At 42.7% G+C, this 20873-nt stretch overlaps 2 protein-coding genes across 2 annotated transcripts; both read left to right on the top strand.

Moving 5' to 3' along the window:
* The first annotated feature begins 203 nt into the window (after window positions 1–203).
* LOC137259914 (uncharacterized) lies at window positions 204–12671 on the top strand. Its single transcript, XM_067797560.1, has 3 exons — window positions 204–795; window positions 8574–8952; window positions 9532–12671. Exons 1-3 carry the CDS (start codon window positions 610–612, stop codon window positions 11478–11480), a joined length of 2514 nt encoding a protein of 837 aa, XP_067653661.1. The 5' UTR covers window positions 204–609; the 3' UTR covers window positions 11481–12671.
* A 4833-nt stretch (window positions 12672–17504) lies between these two features.
* Window positions 17505–18127, top strand: LOC137259710 (uncharacterized). The gene is made up of 2 exons (XM_067797300.1): window positions 17505–17537; window positions 17822–18127. The coding sequence occupies exons 1-2, from the start codon at window positions 17505–17507 to the stop codon at window positions 18125–18127; spliced, it is 339 nt and encodes a 112-aa protein (XP_067653401.1).
* Window positions 18128–20873: the final 2746 nt, after the last annotated feature.

Here is a 20873-nt window from a genome sequence, read left to right as displayed (position 1 = left end):
TGCTGGGTTTGGAGTGCACTTTACTGCTCCAAGCATGTCTGAAACAATGGCGTTTTTTGCCGGTTTGTTCTGAGCAGCTTGTCATCTCCCCTCCATTATGTTGACCCGTGTACGGAGCCGAGCTCACAGTGCTGAACAAACATCACCCTCGACGCTGCACGGAGCTGGCAGCAGCAGCAGCAACAGCAGGCCGGGGAGTCTTGTCATTCCAAGCCCTGTGACGCACTCCACTCCACCACCAGACAATAGCCCAGTGTTCTCTGCGCATGCCCACAGCAGGTATATAAGCAGGTGTCCAGAGGCCACCGTCAGTTCTATACGAGGACGACTTCACCTGTTGATGCATTCCAGTATTTTAATAGCGGTCATTCGTGGATAACAGAGTCTCTGTTGAGTTCCTTACTGGACCTTACCAAGACTTCTGAAGGACTTTACCTCATCTGTCGCAGACCTTAGGTCTTGTGTTTCCTTCTTAGACAAATCTCACAATAATTTCTCCACGATGGACGTTCTTCAGCTCTGTTATTGTGGCCGATAGTGTTTCGTTCGCTCACCTATATTTCCTGTATCTACGTCTCGTCGTTGTCCACCCTGTCATAATAGTCCACCATGTCGTCAGCTGTCGTGGTCGTCGTCTCCTTCATAATGATCACGTTGACATTGACTTTGTTACCACCTCTGTGTGATGCCCACGGGAGACTCATGGACCCCCCAGCCAGGAACAGCATGTGGCGACTCGGCTTCAACAACCCCGTCAACTACAACGACAACGAACTCTACTGCGGCGGCAGAATGGTAAGTGGTTCATGTCCGGAGTGTTTTGTCTGAGAATTGCAGCTAGTCGATCTCGAAAAGACAGCACGAATGGTGAGAATCAATGTCGTCACAACTCTCCGTTAATGATCCAAAACGTAGAAGCCTGTTCCACCTGAGGAGAGGTAAGACTGAATAGGCAATACCACAAGTGTCCCTATGTCAACGAGAGCAGATGATTGTGAGACAAAACACAAATGTTGCTAAATTATCCAGGCAATGAAAGTACAGTCCTGGATCTTCAGTGTAGATGTATTGTGTACGACTGTAGCAGGTCCTTCTGGACACAGAGTAAAGGGGGCGTTTTCAGCTCTGTAATGTTTTGGCAACGTTCATAATTGACTGGGGCCATCTTAAAGTGTATGCTTTGTATTTCCCGAAGGCATCGTTCCCCAATTAGCAGAACTGCATATTAAGTTATCTTTACATCGGCTTATAACCCTAGTTTGTTTGGATAAACTTTCTAAATCATTCATGTATATTTCTTCAAAAGGGAAACATTTCTTTACTTGATACTGTGGGTGCAATGTCAGGCACTACAATCAGATCTTACAAACATCAAGCACTCAAAAACATCTCGCAAATCCGTGAGGTTCAACATGGAACCAACATCCCAGAGTCTTGACGCAGAACATAAGGAATACTTTGTATACGAAAATTCAAATAACAACCACTGGGGATAGTCTGTCATTACGGTTGTTGTAGACTGTTGTCAGGTGTCCGGTGACGTATTGCTCAACCCGCTCTAGAAGCCTACGTTTGAAACACCGGGCAGTTGGTGAAATGTTTGTAGTCGTTGAAACCTACGTTTGAAACACCGGGCAATTGGTAAAGTGTTTGTAGTCGTTGAAGCCTACGTTTGAAACACCGGGCAACTGGTGAAGTGTTTGTAGTCGCTGAAGCCTACTTTTGAAACACCGGGCAGTTGGTGAAATGTTTCTAGTCATTGAAGCCCACGTTTCAAACACCGGGCAGTTGGTGAAATGTCTGTAGTCGTTGTCTGAATGCGATACATGCAAATTTAACAAGGAGGGGATGGGGTCACTAGCAACGTTTCTCTGACTGAGACGGGTGCCCGTGGAACGTGAGAAGGGTCGGTGGAGTTGTATGAGTGGGAGTTGGTGACGCTGCGTTGAGGATGTCGTTGTAGCAGTGGTTGATCATGAGGGTCGATGGTGAGGAAACGGTGTGACCGGCACGCCAGGGTCAGAATGGTTGTGGGGGCAGGGTTGGTCAACATACTGACCGACACACTACTGACCGCTGTTTCAGCCTCCGATGTCGGAACCAAGGATCACTAATTTGTTTCACCTGACCGTATGTCCCTAGGGTGTTTAATGTGTGTAGTTGTTCAAATTTAATTCCAATTAAGAGTATACTCCGCCTTTTCCCCCACATGTCCGCCTTTTCCGTTCCTAAATGACTTTATTTTAGATGACAAATATTCAGTACACAAATGTTTTCAACTTGTTGTACATGAATGAATTCACTGTGCCATATCTAGGGAGGGTGCCTGTGTGTACGGGATGCAACGGGAAGTTGGAAGAGAGGGGTAGGCATGAATATGATCAGGCATGGTGGCCAAGAAGGTGGGACGGGGGTGGATGCCAGTGTGTACTGGATGGAACGGGGAGTTGGAAGGTGTGTTGATGGCGACATCTGTGTAAACAGGGCGGTGGTGACGATGATGTTAAGTCATGTATGTTGTCTCTGCTTGTACTGAGAAAAAATACAAACTATATTTTTTCACCTGATCCAAAGTACAATCGCGGGAAAGTGATTCAAAGCATTAAAATCTTCTTTTTGTATTCGAAAGAAGAAACAAAATCGCAAACGATTCTTTTATTTGATTCTGTTAAAAACACCATCTAAAACACAGAGACAAACATTGCAGTGTTCCTAGTAATACAGATCACTGGAAGACATGGTGGCGTTGAGCCGTTCCTGCAGGGACCAATGTCGTCAATGTCAGCCATGTCTTTGTACTCGTTCTTTGGGATGTAAGCTTCCGCCGCCTCGACTATGCGGCCGTTAGCTGTAGGCAGACTGAGTCGCCTGAACTTCAAGCTCAGAATACGTGCCGTGTTCGCATTGTGATCAACACCTGATGATTTCATCAGTAGTGTATGAAGCAGCCTTTACCTGTTTCTCAAATGGTGGAAGAACATCACAGACAATTGTTTGCTGGGAGTCTAGTGGAGATGATCGTGGTGTTGGTCAAGATTGGTGACATAAACCATTATCGCGAAATCCCTTAACGCTGTGTGACACCCCTAACACCCCAGCTGACTAAACGCAACCAAACACAACCGCGAGGCAAATATGCCAGGGTTTGTTTTGGTAATTAACAAACCGACTATGTTCTTAGTTTAACAAGTGAGTGAATTTAAGTTTACGCCGCACTCAGCAATATTCCAGCCATATGGCGGCGGTCTGTAAATAATCGAGTCTGGACCAGACAATCCACTGACCAACAACGTGAGCATCGATCTGCGCAATTGGGAACCGATGACATGTGTCAACCAAGTCAGCGAAACTGACCACCCCATCCCGTTAGTCGCCTCTTACAGCATAGTCGCTTTTTATGGCAAGCATGGGTTGCTGAAGGGCTATTCTACCCCGGGACTCTTAGTTTAACATGCCGACTATGTTCTCAGTTTGTTTTGTTCCTTATTCATTTCCATGATGATGTTTCTCAGACAGAGATTTGTACATAACTGTTGTTAAGAGGGTTGTATTCACCAATTCACCTATCAGATGATTTGTACATGACTGTTGTTAAGAGGGTTGTATTCACCAATTCACCTATCAGATGATTTGTACATGACTGTTGTTAAGAGGGTTGTATTCACCAATCCACCTATCAGATGATTTGTACATGACTGTTGTTAAGAGGGTTGTATTCACCAATACACCTATCAGATGATTTGTACATGACTGTTGTTAAGAGGGTTCCATTCACCACTGCACCTATCAGATGTGGACACAGTTTCATTAAGACTCATTCACTAAGTCTACATGCTACATCCCCACAATAACCCGGGAACCATGTCTGAATTGTTGAACAGTCTGAACTAGAGTCAGACCAGGTTCGAATCCCAAATTGTGAACATTGTGGTCTTTCTATTTTCATGCCCCCCGTCTTACTAGTGGGATACTAGTATACAGAAATATGCTGACAATACAGTTATGGATGTATGTATATTCTGAAATTTGAATAAACATCTATTTATTCAATGACATACTGCTAAAACATCAATCATAAGAAGACCAGTACCCCTTATCGTGAACTTATTTTGTCCAGTATACAGTATATGTTCTCGCTATCATCCCTGCTCCTTTACCCCACTAGGCGCTGCTTGTGGGAGGTGGCGCACCTGTTTCCAGCCTCGAGTCCCACTCTGATGAGACCTGTCGTTAGCAAATAACAAATATTTATATTTGCCTCAAATTCTTGTTCCTTTTTATGAAGCCCCCCCCCCCCCCCCCCCCCCCCCCCCCTGCAAACCGGCACCTGCCTTGTGTACACCCTTGACTGCGGACAAATGTTATAGTGAGGCATTACCTGGTCAATGCAAGCAGCGACACAGGTCTGTGTGGGGCAAAGGATGGGTGGTTATACAACATAGTATTCCTCAAAGACATCTTTGATAATAACGCCACTCACCACACGAGGGCGGACAGCCAGCCTCACACCCACAAAACATTTACCGCTAAACAACAGTGGCATGACAACTTACTCACTTCCTTGTTCCGACACAACATTGATCTGCTGGGGTAATGTTGGAACATGCCGCGAGTTCAAACTGATTGATTTTGTCACAGGCTGCCGAAATATGTTGCCAAAACAGGATGTATGACATTGATCTGTGATTCAGCCTCTGAGGGCAGTTTCCCCTTCCTTCTAGGCTGGTATGTCGGGACCACCTCGGCATCGGCAGCGTGCTCGTCATTGATGAATTAACCCACTGGTTACACATTGTAAAAGCCATCTCACACCATTACAGACCGGCACAAATTGACGAAATGTTTCAAGAACTGCTTTCAAAGGCTGAGGAAAAACACTTCAATAGGCGGGTAATTTCTCTAACAAATGTTGTGGGCGAATTTAGAAAAGGTTGTACTACAAAATCACTTTGACACTATTCGGAATATCGAGGGACTTATTGCAGAATACTTGTGATCAGAGGTTTAGAATTTAGGATGCTTGAAAGGAAATTGTAAAATAAAGAAGCTCGGGAAATGAAGTTGTTAAAAGCAAATAAGGAAGGAAGGAGGTTCAGAAAATGTAAATCTCTCTAGAAAATTACGACAGACCGTCTTTTGGAAATGTAAAGCTGGGGGTTTAGAGAAAAGGGATTGACAATACGAAGGCGTCTCAACGAAATATCGACAGAACTGGATTAAAAAATTATAATGTCTAACACGAAATTGAGACAGAAGGAGGTTTATATAAAATGACTCTGTGATTAGGACATAACCTTAAAAAGAGGTGTATAAATTAAGGCCATGTCTAGGAAAGAAGGAGGTTTAGAAAGGAAGTTGTGTCTTGGAAAGTAGGACAGAAGGAGGTCCTATGACAGAAGGAGGTCCTAAGACAGAAGGAGGTTTAAAATGACTTTGTGTTGAGGAAATTACCACAGAATGGGTTTACAAAATGAACGTATGTCCAAGGAATAACGTCAGAGAGTCACTTTAAACACGATCATAAGGACATGTATAAAACGATCAAGATAAGTTTGCCCATCGGAGTCGCCCTTTCGCCAGTGTTCTCTTTGTGAAGCATCCTGATATACCAAACATTGTCGTAGATTCCTGCGGACTCGACACGTAGAGTACCTTAGTATGGTCTTAGGGGTACTGTATTTTTGGGTTTTTTCAGCAGTATTCAAGAAATATCACCTCCAGGGTCACCTGCAGCAGCCCTCTTACACTGGGCCCATGAGAGGTTTCTGTGACAGAACGCCTTAATACTAAGCTACGTAACCGTCTCGATAATTGAGAACAGAATCAGGTTTAGACACAACCTTCCACTCTGCTTCTCTATAGCAATGGGCTGTTGTAGGGAATATGTTCTTAGTTTGTCTTGCTCCTTATTCATCTCCATGATGAAGGTTCTCAGTCATAGATTTGTACACGACTGTTGTTAAGAGGGTTGTATTCACCAATGCACCTATCAGATGATTTGTACATGACTGTTGTTAAGAGGGTTGCATTCACCAGTGCAACTATCAGATGCGGACACAGTTTCATTAAGACTCATTCTCTGAGTCTACAGTCGAATGTATACACCACCAATGACAGCGTAAATGAATGAATGAATGAATGTGTTTCTTATGTAAAAGAAAGTATTGATATCAGGTGGTTCCGAAAAGATGAGAGTATTCTGTCCTGAGTCATAAACACATGCAAACACTAGTCAATTATTCACTCTTAAATGGCAACATGTGATACTGTTGCGTCAGTGGTCCTACTTGGTCTAGCCATGATCAGGAAGTTTTATGTAAGATTGACGAAGACGTGGATACAGATCAGTATTCCTCACAAACTCTTTATGAGGTGAGTCCATTGTCTGAGTTTTGTAACAGATACGTTCGGACACTAAGATTATATGCTCCTACCTGCGGCTTGAAAACCTTTCCATAACCTTCCCATAAGTGATGTTTTTATTTTTTTCAATATGTGGGGCCTTGGGGTAGTCCAGTGGTGAAAGTGTTCGCTCGTCACGCCGAAGACTCGTGTTCTATTCCCCACGTATAACATGTGTGAAGTCCATTTCTGGTCACCCGTCGTGATATACCTATACTGGATTCTGACTCATTCAGTATTCCTCAGATCTTCAGAACATTAATTAATGTTTTACAGTCTTTCAAACAAAACAGTTCAATCTTCCTCTGGCGATTGCTGGAAGATTGTTTTGTTGTGAGAACTGAATAAGTTAATTGAGACAATAACGATAGCGACACTTTGAAGGTCTTTTTCTCATGAAATATGTCACGTTTAATTGCTTTGTTCCTCAACTGACCTCGGCTAAAACAAAACAAACAAACAATCAAAGTTAAATTGTGTAGCGTGCTCATCAGAGTGAACTCCTATTCAAAACAGAGTTCTTTAAACTCCGGCACGTGCCCGTCGCTTGCCTTGGTATCTTAGCAGACTGTATACAGGTGTAAGTAAAACAATAATGTCTGGTTTTTTATTTCTTCGAGAGTTTCCAGTGTACCTGTCTTAAATATAGTTCCAGCAGAAGGAACGCCATCTTTATCAATACAAACTTCACAAAAAAACTTGTGAGAATAGAGCGCCCCTGTTTGAAGTCACGTTCTGTTGTGCTGCGGTCAATATCTCACACCAGTCTCGGATACCTGTAAACAAACTGTAAATACATTCAGAGTACAAATAAACAAACCCACAATCCACAGCCACTGAACAGAATTTCCCGCTAGGTGGCGCTAGGAGTTTCACCTTGGAGAGAGTTGATTAAGAAATAGTATAAACCAATATTGATTCATATTCTATGTAACAATGCCACAGGATGAAAGTCAGTTCATGACGTCACGTCATGATCTCGGATAACTTCGTGACAGCGAGACTTGGGTTTGCCACAGCGGAAATACCAAGGTGTTTTGTGTGTACGAGTCAAATGGAGAGCCCGTGGAAGTTAGTCGTGAGCAAACACGGGCCGGTGTCCTGACTTGAAACATGCTGGTCTACTGGACCACAGGAGGTTATCAGTCCTTTTGACCATGTCAACAGAAGACACAGAGAAACACAGTTGATAAGACGGACATGTGTACTGTACAGGATGTGACAGGTGTACTGATGAGACTGACAGGTGTACTAATGAGACTGACAGGTGTACTGATGAGACTGACAGGTGCACTGATGAGTTGTTAAGTTGAGTTGGGCTTTACGTGACATCGGCATTATTCCAGTCACAAGATCACGTTTACGGTTTTAGGTCCATGTTCCAGAAAAGTTTGCAGTACTGATCAGACTAACAGGTGTACTGATGAGATTGTCAGGTGTACTGATGAGATTGTCAGGTGTACTAATGCGGGTGTGTCATATAGAGGACGAACAATTGTGCTAATTAGATTGTCAGATGGTCTGCAAATAATCGAGTCTGGACCAGACAATCCATTGATCAACAACATGAGCATCGATCTGCGCATTTGGGAGCCGATGATATGAGTCAACCAAGTTAGCGAGCCTGACCACCCGATCCCGTTAGTCGCCTCTAATGACATGGATGGGTTACTAAAGGCCAATATTCTAACCCGGACCTTCACGGGTCCGATCACTTCAAACAAGTATCCATTGAAGTAGAGGGAAGATCAAACATCGCTGTAGTTGAACACCCGGTCACACAACGGAGTACAGTCAATCATAAGGGACCTATATAAATACCTTGGAGTACTCCTAGGTCTGAGTCAAACCAACAGGAAATTATTAAAATGGTGCACGCAAGGAGCAAGTCTTTACTTCGAGACCGTGGTTTACAGTGTTTTCCGTATCATATAATATTTGTTACCTGAATGTGATATCATATATTATCTGTATGTGACATTACTGTGCTAGATATTTTCTTCTCGTACACGCACTCTTACACTGAAACATGATTCAGTTTGGATCCAGTTGAAAGAAAACACGAGGTATGGAACAGCCATGGAAAGAATGTCGTAACAACGTCAAGTTCAGTGATACAGACATTCCTGGTATTTCTGTGACTTTTAGCATTCCATATTCTCGTATTCCAGGTACAATGGCTACGAAACAGCGGCAAGTGCGGCGTCTGCGGAGACGCCTACCATGGCAAGAACGAGCACGAAGCCGGTGGAAAATACGCCAACGGCATCATCACCCGCAGCTTTCATGAAGGCGACATCATCCCCGTGACTGTCCACCTCACGGCCAACCATCTCGGCTGGTTTGAGTTCCGGATCTGTCCAGTCAACGATCCCAAGAAGAGGGTTACCCAGAAGTGTCTGGACAAGCACCAACTGAAGCGACCGGACGGGAAGGGTATGAAGTACTACGTTCCCAAGGGGAAATACAACGCCTTCTTCAACTACACCGTCCAGCTACCCCCGGGGCTGACCTGTAAACAGTGTGTCATCCAGTGGAAGTACAGAACAGGTGGGTAGTTTGATAGCGGAAGTGTAGAACGAGTATTTTATTGACGTGTAAGGGCTGATGGAACATAATAGTCATTCGAGCAGTGTTTCAGGAATACAAATGGCGTGAGCTGCTCGCTCATTTGTTGACTCTATGGACGACTCTTGTGGGGATATAGCTGCAGTCGTGACCTCGTAAGCAGCGCGATACTCGATACCCGACACTTGACACTTGACTTGTTGTTCGGACATTCGACTCTGGACATTTGACACTCCATGTCCTGATGTTCGTCACTCAACACTTGATGCCCTTACATTTGACTCTTGACATAAAACAAACATCAGACAAACACCACGGGGGTGATCCTGTACACTGGTCTACTAATAAAATAGTAAACTTTCAAGAGAACATTTCGTGGGTTGTCAACATTACATTTATACAGTAGACATTACTTCATCACAATAAGTATCTGAATATACATTCCCATGTACATGTTGAAACAAAGCACCTCTTTAAACAAACGTTCAGTAATCAATGTGTATTAAACTATCACTGTAACTGAATTCTGTAAAGGAAATTCGTTTTGTTTTTGTTTGCTAGGTAACACGTGGGACAAGGATGACAAGTCAGGGCTGTTCTGCCTGGGCTGTGGGCCACAGGAGGAGTTCTACAACTGTGCTGATGTTGAGATTCTTCCCAAGGGAGCTAAATCTAAGTGGACGAAAGAACAGAACATGAAACCATCCACCACCCCGGCGCCAGAGGAGAACGCCAAGGTCAGTGTTCAAGTGGAATCCAAACACGACACGGACAAGAAAAACCTCATCAACCCAAAGACGGCGGAGGCTGCCACGGGGAAGAAGCCTGAAGACGTCAAGAAGCAGCGCAGCTCCATAGCAACCAACCCGACCAGTCGACGGAAGCTGAAGCCGAAACATCCCCAGGATGTGAAGTACAACTGGAGGGCGTCCACACCGTGGCTGATGCAGAGGAGGAATATGGCGAGCAGGAGGAGGCTGGGGATGAGGGGGAAACAGTTGTCCCAGAAGATGAACCAAAACAATCACAACAACCTCAGCAAGGGAAAACGGCAACAACCGAACCAACCTAAAGTTCAAAATGAAGCAAATGTTAAACAAACCTCCAAACCGACGCCCACAACTAAAGCCCCGCAGGTTAAACATCCAGTGTCCAGGAAGCCTGTCCAACAAACTGCCCCTGCTACACCCAAGCCCACGCCCGCACGGACCAGGTCAACACCTAGGTCTAAACTTCTGACTCAGCCACGTAGGAGCGTCACCAAGGCCCCGAGGGTAAAGGTCCTGAGAGGACCATCCAAGTCTTGGCTTATCAGCTCAAACAAACGTCAACAAAGCCCATTCAGACGACCAACGCGGCCCATAAAACAGACCATTCGACAAGTTAAACAGACCAGAAAACCAGTCAAACAGACATTGAGACCAATCAAGCAGACAGTTAGACCTTTGGTGAAACAAACCGTTTTGGAAATTCCAGGATCCTCTGTTCCGAGTGGACGATTTATTCAGAATGGTGTAACTGTGACGAGGACGACTGCACACAACTGCGTGACGGAGAAACCAGAGACTGAAGCAGTGAAGAAAGTGATGAGGACCCCCCAACCTCGCCAAGACAACACACATCCTGCTCACAGCGACCTTCGTCCAGCAAAGAAGCAGGTGTACGGTCAGTCCAGCAGTAGTCTTGGGCACAAGAGAGTCATCTCCTTCCAGCACGTGCCCCAGCAGTCTTTGGTCAATCAGAGACAGACGCTACCCAGTCACCAATCCACGGGTGGCTACGGCAACAATCAGATGTCAACAATGTGGTGGAACCAATACCAGAGACCAGTCAACTATTTCTGGGACCGTCCTGCTGTGACTCCACTTCTCAAGTGCCGCGCAACTATTACTCTAGGAGGTGGAATGGATGAGTGGTGCACCGCCAACTGTAATGCCAATTTCTGCCCAGGGGGTATGTGTATCTGTCAACCAGACGAACCCTCCTACCCTGCCTTCTCCATGTATCCCGCCCAGACACAAGCCTGGACTAACACCTACAGGCCACGACTCAACGACTACAACACACAGGCCCGGGTATCTCAGAGTCTCAGTCCCTTCGCACCCAGACACCACACAGCTCCCCACTCCATCCATACTCAGTCAAACGTGCAGCAACCTCGGCAACACGTCCAACAACATACCCAGCAACATCCCCAACAGCACAATCAGCAACACATCCAGCAACGCACACATCAGCAACTTTATCGGCAACAACTTCGTCGACAGCCACAGATGCACAACCAGTCTCCCAAGCAGTCCTCAAGGTCCATCTTTTCCCCTCCCCATGAGCGAACCCCTTCCCACCCCACACCCGCGCGCCCCTCCCACAATGTGTGGGGCCAGAAAGGCAAATACTACTGCAGGGCAACAGGCAGGTATGCAGGACTGAAGCGCTTCGACGACTGGTGCAGCACAAACTGCATGAACGTGATATGCCCTCTTCTTATATGTGAATGCAACTCATTATAGTGCTGCAACCTCGAAAGTCACATGGAGGCGTAACACTTGTGTCTTAGTCTTCTTGTGGACACAAGTCCTTGAAGCACAGACAATACAAGGAAGTGTCTTTTGTACTTCTACCCTCCACCAGTCCTTGAAGCACAGACAATACAAGGAAGTGTCTTTTGTACTTCTACCCTCCACCAGTCCTTGAAGCACAGACAATAGAAGGAAGTGTCTTTTGTACTTCTACCCTCCACCAGTCCTTGAACCACAGACAATACAAGGAAGTGTCTTTTGTACTTCTACTCTCCACCAGTCCTCGAAGAACTATGTGTTCCCGACAAGGAGGGTGACACACTTGTCTCTATAAACATCCACCTCTGAGAGACACTTGAACATTACAGCTCAGAGAGACACTTAAACATTACCATGAGTAGTAAAATGTGGGACAACAGCCGTGATGTGATGTGCCACAGAAAGTGTCTGAACTCTAAGAGGCGGTTTTCTCACATACACAACCTCTGGTGCATGTAGACACACGATGAATGAGTTGGTGTCAACGATGCACCTGTAGTCTGTCCTAATAACATCTTACTGACTCGAGCGACCAACCATGGCAATGAAGTAACTATCAATGGTAGAGTAATCATCCAGCCATGATGTGACATATCTAGCCAAGGCAGTGACGTTTGTATTCTAACCGAGAACTTTGATTTTCACGTATGCTTCTCACTTACCAGTATTGACGATTTAGTGAATGAATGAGTGAACGTGTGAGTGAGTGAGTGAGTGAATATCAAGGAGATACTTCAGCTGAGACGAAGTGCAGTCTTCGTTTAAGTGGCTCGCTATTCGGGTAAACTGTTATATGAAGACCGTCAGATTGAAGTGTGGCCTGTTGCCACTTTCACGTGAGTCAAGCCATCACGTGAGACGGTAAACCAGTGGTGAACATTTTGAATGAACGTTCTGTGACTGATGCATCCAAGGGAGATAATCCATTAAATGATGTAAGAATGTATGGTGGTTAACCGTTGTTCAATGAATGTGCGCCCTTTGACTGATATATTCAAGGGAGGTAACCCATTACATGTAGTGAGCATGTATGATGGTATACATGTATTTTCTATGCAGCTTCCACTTTGTATATATGTAATTACATTGGCAGTGACGGGGTTCCTTTTTTTATATAAAATAAACATCGATTACTAAATATCATCAGTTTGGTGTTTTTATTGAAGCCACGACAAACAATGGAAGCATGAGTGATTGAGGTGTACAGAATAGGCCTCGACAAAATGATTGATAATCAGAAACATTGTCAAAAGTAAAACAATCTTAATGATCATAAAAATGGAAATTATAACTGATACTATCACACATTAAATTTGTGATAGAAAAAGTTTAATTTGTTTCAAACAATACACAAATAAGGATTTTATTCATAGTCTGCTTTTACCATATGAGTTAAGGGTGCTGTTTTGTCATTAATCCTTGGAGAAACTTGTCACCATAAACCAGTGATATTAATTTAACTCATCAAGGCCGAGAGACGCATATGTGGGGAAAATTAGCTTCTCACAGCGAGAGCCGCGTATTGGGGGTTTTAAATTTTAAATTCGTATTGCACCTATTATTTCATTCAGTTTAGCAGTAATGATCAAAGATTAGCCTTTCTTACGAGAGAGGTTACTTTCAGTGTTAATCAGAAGAACTATTAATGTGTTTGGATAACAATTGCTTGCAATGTCGGGGGCTTATACAGGCAAATGAACACATGTCTGCCAGAAAAGGGATTATGAGATGTTGTTACAGGAGGTACGTGTTTGTTACTCGTCATTGGGAGTGAATACTAAGATACTATGTTTGCACATTGATTGAATTAACGGTGTCAAGGTTACAAAACCTTCTTCTAAATTAAATCGTTCATTCATTCATTTTGTGGAGTCCATTGTCAATCTTCTGAAATTCGTTTCCTTTCAAAACAAATATAAGTGTGCCCATCTTCATATATATTTGGGGAGATTCAACTGCAAGTGTATACATCACAATAAATCAGTATCGTGTAACTTATTTTAATTCTATAACACATGTACTTGAATTGTGATATTTATTCGTAACAATGTGCAGATTATATTGAAATGTTCAACAAGCCATTATGTTTGAAGTAGTGAAAGCAAAATGCACATGCAAATAAATACTATCTCTACTCAATGGTTGGATTGGGTTATCCGGGGTAAAAACAATTGGATTGTAGCGATTTGAGCGCTTTAAAGCAAAATAAACTCGTCAAAGTGCTTGTTAGTCCTACATGTACATTTCAGGCACCCTTACGATTGTGGATGTTCACAATGATAGCTAGAGTTGATAAAACCGAAATCCAGCATATCGATTGGTCAACGATCAAACCAATAGTCAATCTGTGATTACACGATGCCATTTAGAAAGTGGTCAAATGCAACATATGTCATATTTGGGATTTCCCTTTCTCAATAAAGTACAAATTCTAGTACTTCTTTTGGTTGAGTCCCATCCGGGATTGGAACCCGCATCCTCAGAGTCAGGCACCTAATCGCCAGCACACAAAGTCAGCCGCCTAACCCGCTCAGCCACCGCGACTTCCACAAAAATGAAAGTCGGACAACTGGTAGTCTAGACTGCGTACTTTGTGTACCCCTCTGATGAGTGTGAATTGGCACGGCTCCCACGGCCGAAAGCTATGATTACACGATGCCATTTAGAAAGTGGTCAAATGCAACATATGTCATATTTGGGATTTCACTTTCTCAATAAAGTACAAATTCTAGTACTTCTTTTGGTTGAGTCCCATCCGGGATTCGAACCCGCACCCTCAGAGTCAGGCACCTAATCGCCAGCACACAAAGTCAGCCGCCTAACCCGCTCAGCCAAAAGGGACTCAACCAAAAGAAGGGGTACACAAAGTACGCAGTCTAGACTACCAGTTGTCCGACTTTCATTTTTGTGGAAGTCGCGGTGGCTGAGCGGGTTAGCGAGTACATAGCCATGGCCACGAACGTCGAGAGGTCTAGAAAAAGTCTTTGTGGTCTCGTGTTGTTGTTTATTCAAAGGGAGGTAACTCTAAAGTACTGCCTTAGAGACGTACCGCTTAAATATTTTTCCGTAGGAATGTGAGCCATAATAACAAACACTAAAACCTTAAATATTGTGACCCAGTTACAACTACTGCAATAATAATTAATAAGAACTCAAATCACGGAAAATACACTCTCGTAACAGTGACTAAACTAATGTACAAAATAAAAGATACCAAACGAAATCACTGACATTGCAAAATGACAAACCATCACTGTGAAGAAGACAATGTATGGGCAACATGGACTCATTGGAGCACCATCAATAGTCAGTCCATTGAATCAATGTATAAAAGTAGGGAAAAAGTCTAAATTATCAAATTAATTTTGTGTATCGTTTATTTTGCCCGTTAGCTTTAGCTTCGACATTAGAGAAAAAAGACAGAAAACTAACGTTTCCTGAGAAAGTTTAGTTAATCATACTGTACGTCCTTGCGCCGCAGCTTATAAGCAGATCTTCAAGGACACCAGAAGTCTCTAACTCTCTCAGGTTGAGTTTATCTGAACACATGGACATCAGAATAAAGGCAGTCGATTGCCCATTCATTTGACGAATTATTGAGTCCGGTAAAACTCTTCACCATGCTGTTAAAAATTCTGATGCTCAAAAGAGTTAGCATGTTTGAGGGAAACCAAGAGAGGAATCGCTATAGCTGCAGACTGACTCTACATCTATCAATGTTTCGTCATGTTTACAGTGATTCATGAAGATGTTCCTCTTGTCTTCTCTGGTGTATTGACAGCATGACATATGTGTCAAGTCAACCACTGAAGATCCTTTGAAGAAATAGTTTTCTTGCTCCTCAAGTTGTGCTATTCCACTTGTAACACCAGGCCTATTTGAGGTAAAAATAGTGTACACAATGTCCTGACGTTTCTTTGATAATCGTGTCCTACTTTTCGTGTTAGGTCTGACTGTGACGTCCACAAAATATCCATGGAGTTCCACAAGAAAGTTTCTGATGATGGATTATTTTAAGACGTCTGGCGTCCTGAAAATATCTCGAAATATCACATTCATTCCATGATGAATGTAATCAGACAGTTTGAATAGAAATCCCATTTGTTGATAGTGTGACCCCAACATGAGGGCGATGGATGTCCTCCCTCCGCCAGGTGCACCAGACATTGTCACGTGACCGTGCTTCTCCAGCTCCCCTTGCACCTTCTGGTAGATGGACGTTTGAATGAAGTGCTTATTCGTCTCAGCCAGCTCATTGTCCAATAAATCTGTCAATTAAATAGAAGGTAATGAAAAATATACTCCACAGTTTATCAACACACTTAGCTGTGAACAAATCTTCCACCCATTCTATAATAACAATAACACTCCAGTTGTCATGCTCATTTCTCCATGCACAACGTCCACTCAAAGCGCCCAAACAATCTGTGTGTTACTATTACCTCAGATAACATAAGCTGCCTGTTTTTAAGTCCTAGAAACTCTCAGGAATCAAGATGATAAGCAAAGTCACCCATCCAAGAACTCCGTGATAAAACGGTGCTTAATTTCACCTGATTTGTGACCTGAACTCTCGGTTCGCGGACAGACAGTACATGTTTAAAGTATATGTGAATTCTGCGGTTGCCTTTTTATCTTCAAATGACATGTTTTAAAAAAATACAACTGAGTCGAATGGAGAACACCGAATGCAGATAAAACAAACTCCATTTTCACCAAAGTTAAATATCAATTGTAATCATTTAAGAATGCATTCAAAAGGAAATTAAATGTTTTTCTACCCCTCTGTGTCGCCAGGTTTCATATTTACCTTGACTTAGTACACCCGTGTTGCAGACTCCTTTCGATGTCCATTCCGTCTTCAAGGATTCCCTTTTATCTAATTCTGATGAAAATTGATTAGTTTTTTAACAACAGTGGGGAAACCAGAATAATTTTAATTTTAAAACCAGACGTATCCTTTAAACATGTTTAAGCACTCTGGTTTCGAGTTTCATCGGTTTTATTCTTACTGTTTATTTATACCATGCTGGAGTACAACCAGCCTCCACTACAAGACAAATGAGACTGACTTTAGCATACAGCACACACCATCAGCTGGAGTACAACCAGCCTCCACTACATGACAAATGAGACTGACTTTAGCATACAGCACACACCATCAGCAGCCATCGCTGCATGGACGGACCATTGATATCTCAGTGACGACTTTGGATCATTACACAAACCACCGTGACATTGGGTGAAACAGGTGAAATGAGATGACGTGTTTTTAACGTCATATTATTTATGAGCTTTAAAGAGTTTTCATTAAAATACAGTAAGTGCCTAAAGAATTCGCATTACTTTTCTTCATACATAGGAGTGGTGAGGTCACCTAGTGGTTTAAGTATCTTCCCGTCACGCCGAAGACCCAGGTTCGATTCCCCACATGGGTACAATATGTGAAGCCCATTTCCGGGGTTGCCAATATTGCTTACAGTACCAAAAAAAACAAAAAACAACTCACTCACTCACACACTGTTCATAAATAATAGTGGAAACTATATACGAGCCAGTCTGGCTGCCAGGACGACAGTGTAAACATCTGACAGATACACACGTGGCACGTATTTGTTGACGAGAGTTGTGTCCCCTTGTTGACCTTGCACGTGTTCATGAACTGGGTCCGGCAGTGGTTCAGAGCAAACAGGGCACAGGCGCATGCATTGTATATGGGAGGATGTGAAAAACCTGTACTTTCTTCTTTGGTGAAAATGGTGTCCCGGAATTGTCTGATTGCTGCAGCTGTCCGCGATGATATCTGTACAACGTCCTCGATCGTAGTGAAGATGGACTCCAGCATTGTGTTGTCTGATTTATATTCTACTTGGTGAAGGTTCAGGTCACTGTTATAGAGAAACACCACAAAAAAGGCAGCAGCCTTATCCAGACCTTGAAGAAGAATTGTCAGAAGTTCTTCTCTAAGATAACGGAATGGTGCCTGGAAAATTCGTTCCGAATACTTTTGTAAGTTGGGAAATTCAACAAAGAGTATACACGTTTGAGGAAAGCCTAGGACTGACTGTTCATATTGTCAACTCTTTTCCACGTCTATGACCTTCTTGTAGCTGGAGGCCTCTACGAAGACGTCTTTAATTTTGGCTACTTCTCTGTCCAAAGCGTGTGTTAAATAGTATCATATTATTCCAAAATGTACGATTGTTCTGATGTCGTGCAACTAATGCTCTGTTCTGTGTCACAAGGCTAACATGTAATATTCCCTGTACCACGTCGCACGTGTCCACGTTAAGGAATTACAAGGACCCTATGCTGAGGCTGCAGAGACAACACAAGGACCCTTCAGTCAGGCTGCAGAGACAACACAAAGACACTTCGCTCAGGCTGTAGAGACAACACAAGGACCCTTCGCTCAGACTGCAGAGACAACACAAGGACACTTCGCTCAGGCTGCAGAGACAACCCAAGGACACTTCGCTCAGGCTGCAGAGACAACACAAGGACCCTTCGCTCAGGCTGCAGAGACAACACAAGCACCCTTCACTCAGGCTGCAGAGACAGCACAAGGCCCGCCTGAAAGAGCTTCGTGGTACCTTTGAGATCAGCCAACAACAACTTCATCACAAACTTTCTGTCCATCATCCAGGTAATCACACATTAAATTATATCTTGAACAAATTAATGTCAATGTTGTTTTTCAATACACCATTTCTTGTAGTGAGTGAGTAAGTTAATATTTAACGTCACATCAGCAGTATTGCAGCCATATCGTGACGAGAGCATTCTTACAAAAGGAATCTATGTATATGATAAAAACCTGTTGACGAAGGACAGTAAAAGAACTAGAACATCACAATAAGAAATAAAACTAGCGTGAAAAGTTAAAACTAATATCCCTATTCAGACAATACAATATAAAAACAGGCTATATAGATCACCAACAACTGAAGGTAGATCACCATACTAGGGGCCATGGGGACTTACAGTACTTCTGCTACCTGAATGGTCCCCAGCTGGATTTACACCATCCCCTCAGCTGCTGGTGACTGTATGCAAGATTAGCCACAAATTAAAATGACAGAAATACTACGGCTAAAAAAATGGAAGGTCAAATTTGACCAGATGTTTTGGGACTTACGGACCCTCTCAGGAGGACAATAATTTTACAGTGCTTTACCCCCCTCGAGGATACAGCCACTAACACTCTAAGTTACTAATTCAAACTTCCAATCATAAAATATTTATCTATTTACAATTCATTTAGCAAATCTAATTCTTTTAAAAATGCAATAATTAAATGAGAGCTGGCATTATTAAAAAGATCCGTCAAAGTTCGTGAATTAAAATATTTATCCCTTGTGATGGAATATTCAGCACAGTCAAGCAGGACATGCTTGACTGTGATTCTTTCATCACAGGGGATACAAAACGGAGGACCTTCATCTTTTAATAGATAATCGTGAGTATACCTCGTATGGCCAATGTGACATCGTCTCATGATGACCTCCTCAAATCTGGACTGACAACCCATGTAATTTGTTTATACTTACCTGGGTGTCCCACTTCTTCTGCATCAGATCACGGATATAAGATCTTATTGTAGCTTTATAGTCTGAGTATGGAATAGGAAGTGGTGTCACAGATTTGTTGAGTGCTGCCTTAGCAGCAAGATCGGCCATTGTGTTACCAGAAGGTAACCAACTAGGTGACTAGGTAACCAACAAAGGGCGATGTCGCACTGGCCAGTATCAAGATCATTGTACAATTCAATAACTTCAATTAAAAGTGGATGTTTACAAGAAATATTTTTAATTGCCTGAAGGCGAGAAAGGGAGTCGGAATAAATTATTTACTGTTTATGTTTAGGGTGTCTTTGAATATATTTAAGAGACGTTAGTATGGCGTTTGCTTCAGCTGTAAATATAGAATTGTTATCTGGCAATCTAGAAGATATTGTTCTGGATCCAATGACAGTGGCACAAGCGACTGCACCACCGTTCTTGGAACCATCTGTAATAAGGGTTTATAATTGCTATATTTGATTTTTAATTGATTATAGTCTTGCATATATTGCAAGTCACTTGTTTCTGATTTTTTATATGCATATGTAGTCAATGTTAGGTGAACCTGTGACGAGAAGGTGCTATATTATTCAGCTCAATGCCAGCAGCAGTAATGAAAGGCTTAATTCTCAGACCCAGAGGGGGAACAAGAGAAGGTTTCTTGGCGTACAAATCTTCATGAAGAGGATTAAAAACACAATGAAATGCAGGATTAGACTCGTTAGTTAGAATAGAGTTTCGTAATATACTGTAAAGCTAGTTTTATACGGCGTTGAGTAAGAGAAGGCTCATCTGCCTCAACATAGAGACTGTCAATAGGAGAGGTTCTAAAGGACCCAAGACAAAGTCTTAGGCCTTGGTGGTGGACAGAATCAAGTAGTTTTAGGTTGCTTTTGCAGGCTCCACCATATAGATGGATCCATAATCAAGCTTGGAGCGGATAAGTGATCTGTATAGGTGTAGGAGAGTAGCTTGATCCCTTCCCTACTTCGAGTTAGAAACGACTTTCAGTAAATCGAGTGCCTTCAGGCATTTAGTTTTTAGGTACAATGTATTTGATATGCGGTTAAAAAGTTAAAGGGGAGTCAAAAATTAAACCCAGAAACTTGGCTTAATGAACAACTTTGATGGGAGTGCCATTAAAAATAGTTCTGGTTCTTTATGAGGCTTACATTTTCTACATAAGTGTAGACAATTAGTTTTTGATTTAGAAAATTTAAAGCCATTTTCAAGACACCATTTATTTATCTTAATTAGACACAACTGCAGTTGTCGTTCAATAGTCTGCATAATTTTACCTCGACAAGAAACATTAAAATCATCCACAAATAATGATCCATCGATTGAGTCGTTTAAAACCTTGGATAAACTGTTGATCTTGATGCCGAATAAAGTAACAGACAAAATACTGCCTTCTGGAACACCCTGATCCTCATTGTAATCATCAGACAGGGTGGAACTCACTCGGACTTGAAATTGCCTGTCCTTCAAAAACTCTGATATGAAAAGAGGTAACCGACCCCTTAAACCAAAATCATGTAAATCCTTTAGAATACCATACTTCCAGGTCGTATCATAAGCTTTCTCAAGATCAAAGAAGATAGATACAGCATGTTGCTTATTTACAAAAGCATTTTTGACAAAGGATTCTAATCCTACCAAATGATCAATGGTATTACGGTTTTTCCTGAAACCACATTGTATATTAATAATAAGGTTATTGGATTTAAGATACCAAGTAAGTCTATTGTTTACCATTCGTTCCATGGTTTTACAGACGCAA

This window comes from Haliotis asinina, chromosome 13, assembly GCF_037392515.1.
Source record: "Haliotis asinina isolate JCU_RB_2024 chromosome 13, JCU_Hal_asi_v2, whole genome shotgun sequence".
Taxonomy (NCBI): domain Eukaryota; kingdom Metazoa; phylum Mollusca; class Gastropoda; order Lepetellida; family Haliotidae; genus Haliotis; species Haliotis asinina.
The sequence above is the reverse complement of the archived record's forward strand: the minus strand, read 5'-3'. Positions and strand labels throughout refer to the sequence as shown.

Bases quoted from the DNA above. Each gene is read 5' to 3' on its own strand.
- LOC137259914 (XM_067797560.1), top strand. From the start codon at position 610: ATGTCGTCAGCTGTCGTGGTCGTCGTCTCCTTCATAATGATCACGTTG. The intron at 796-8,573 runs GTAAGTGGTTCA...CTCGTATTCCAG, and splicing joins TCTACTGCGGCGGCAGAATG to GTACAATGGCTACGAAACAG. The intron at 8,953-9,531 runs GTGGGTAGTTTG...TTTGTTTGCTAG, and splicing joins CCAGTGGAAGTACAGAACAG to GTAACACGTGGGACAAGGAT.
- LOC137259710 (XM_067797300.1), top strand. From the start codon at position 17,505: ATGGTGCCTGGAAAATTCGTTCCGAATACTTTT. The intron at 17,538-17,821 runs GTAAGTTGGGAA...GTCCACGTTAAG, and splicing joins AATTCGTTCCGAATACTTTT to GAATTACAAGGACCCTATGC.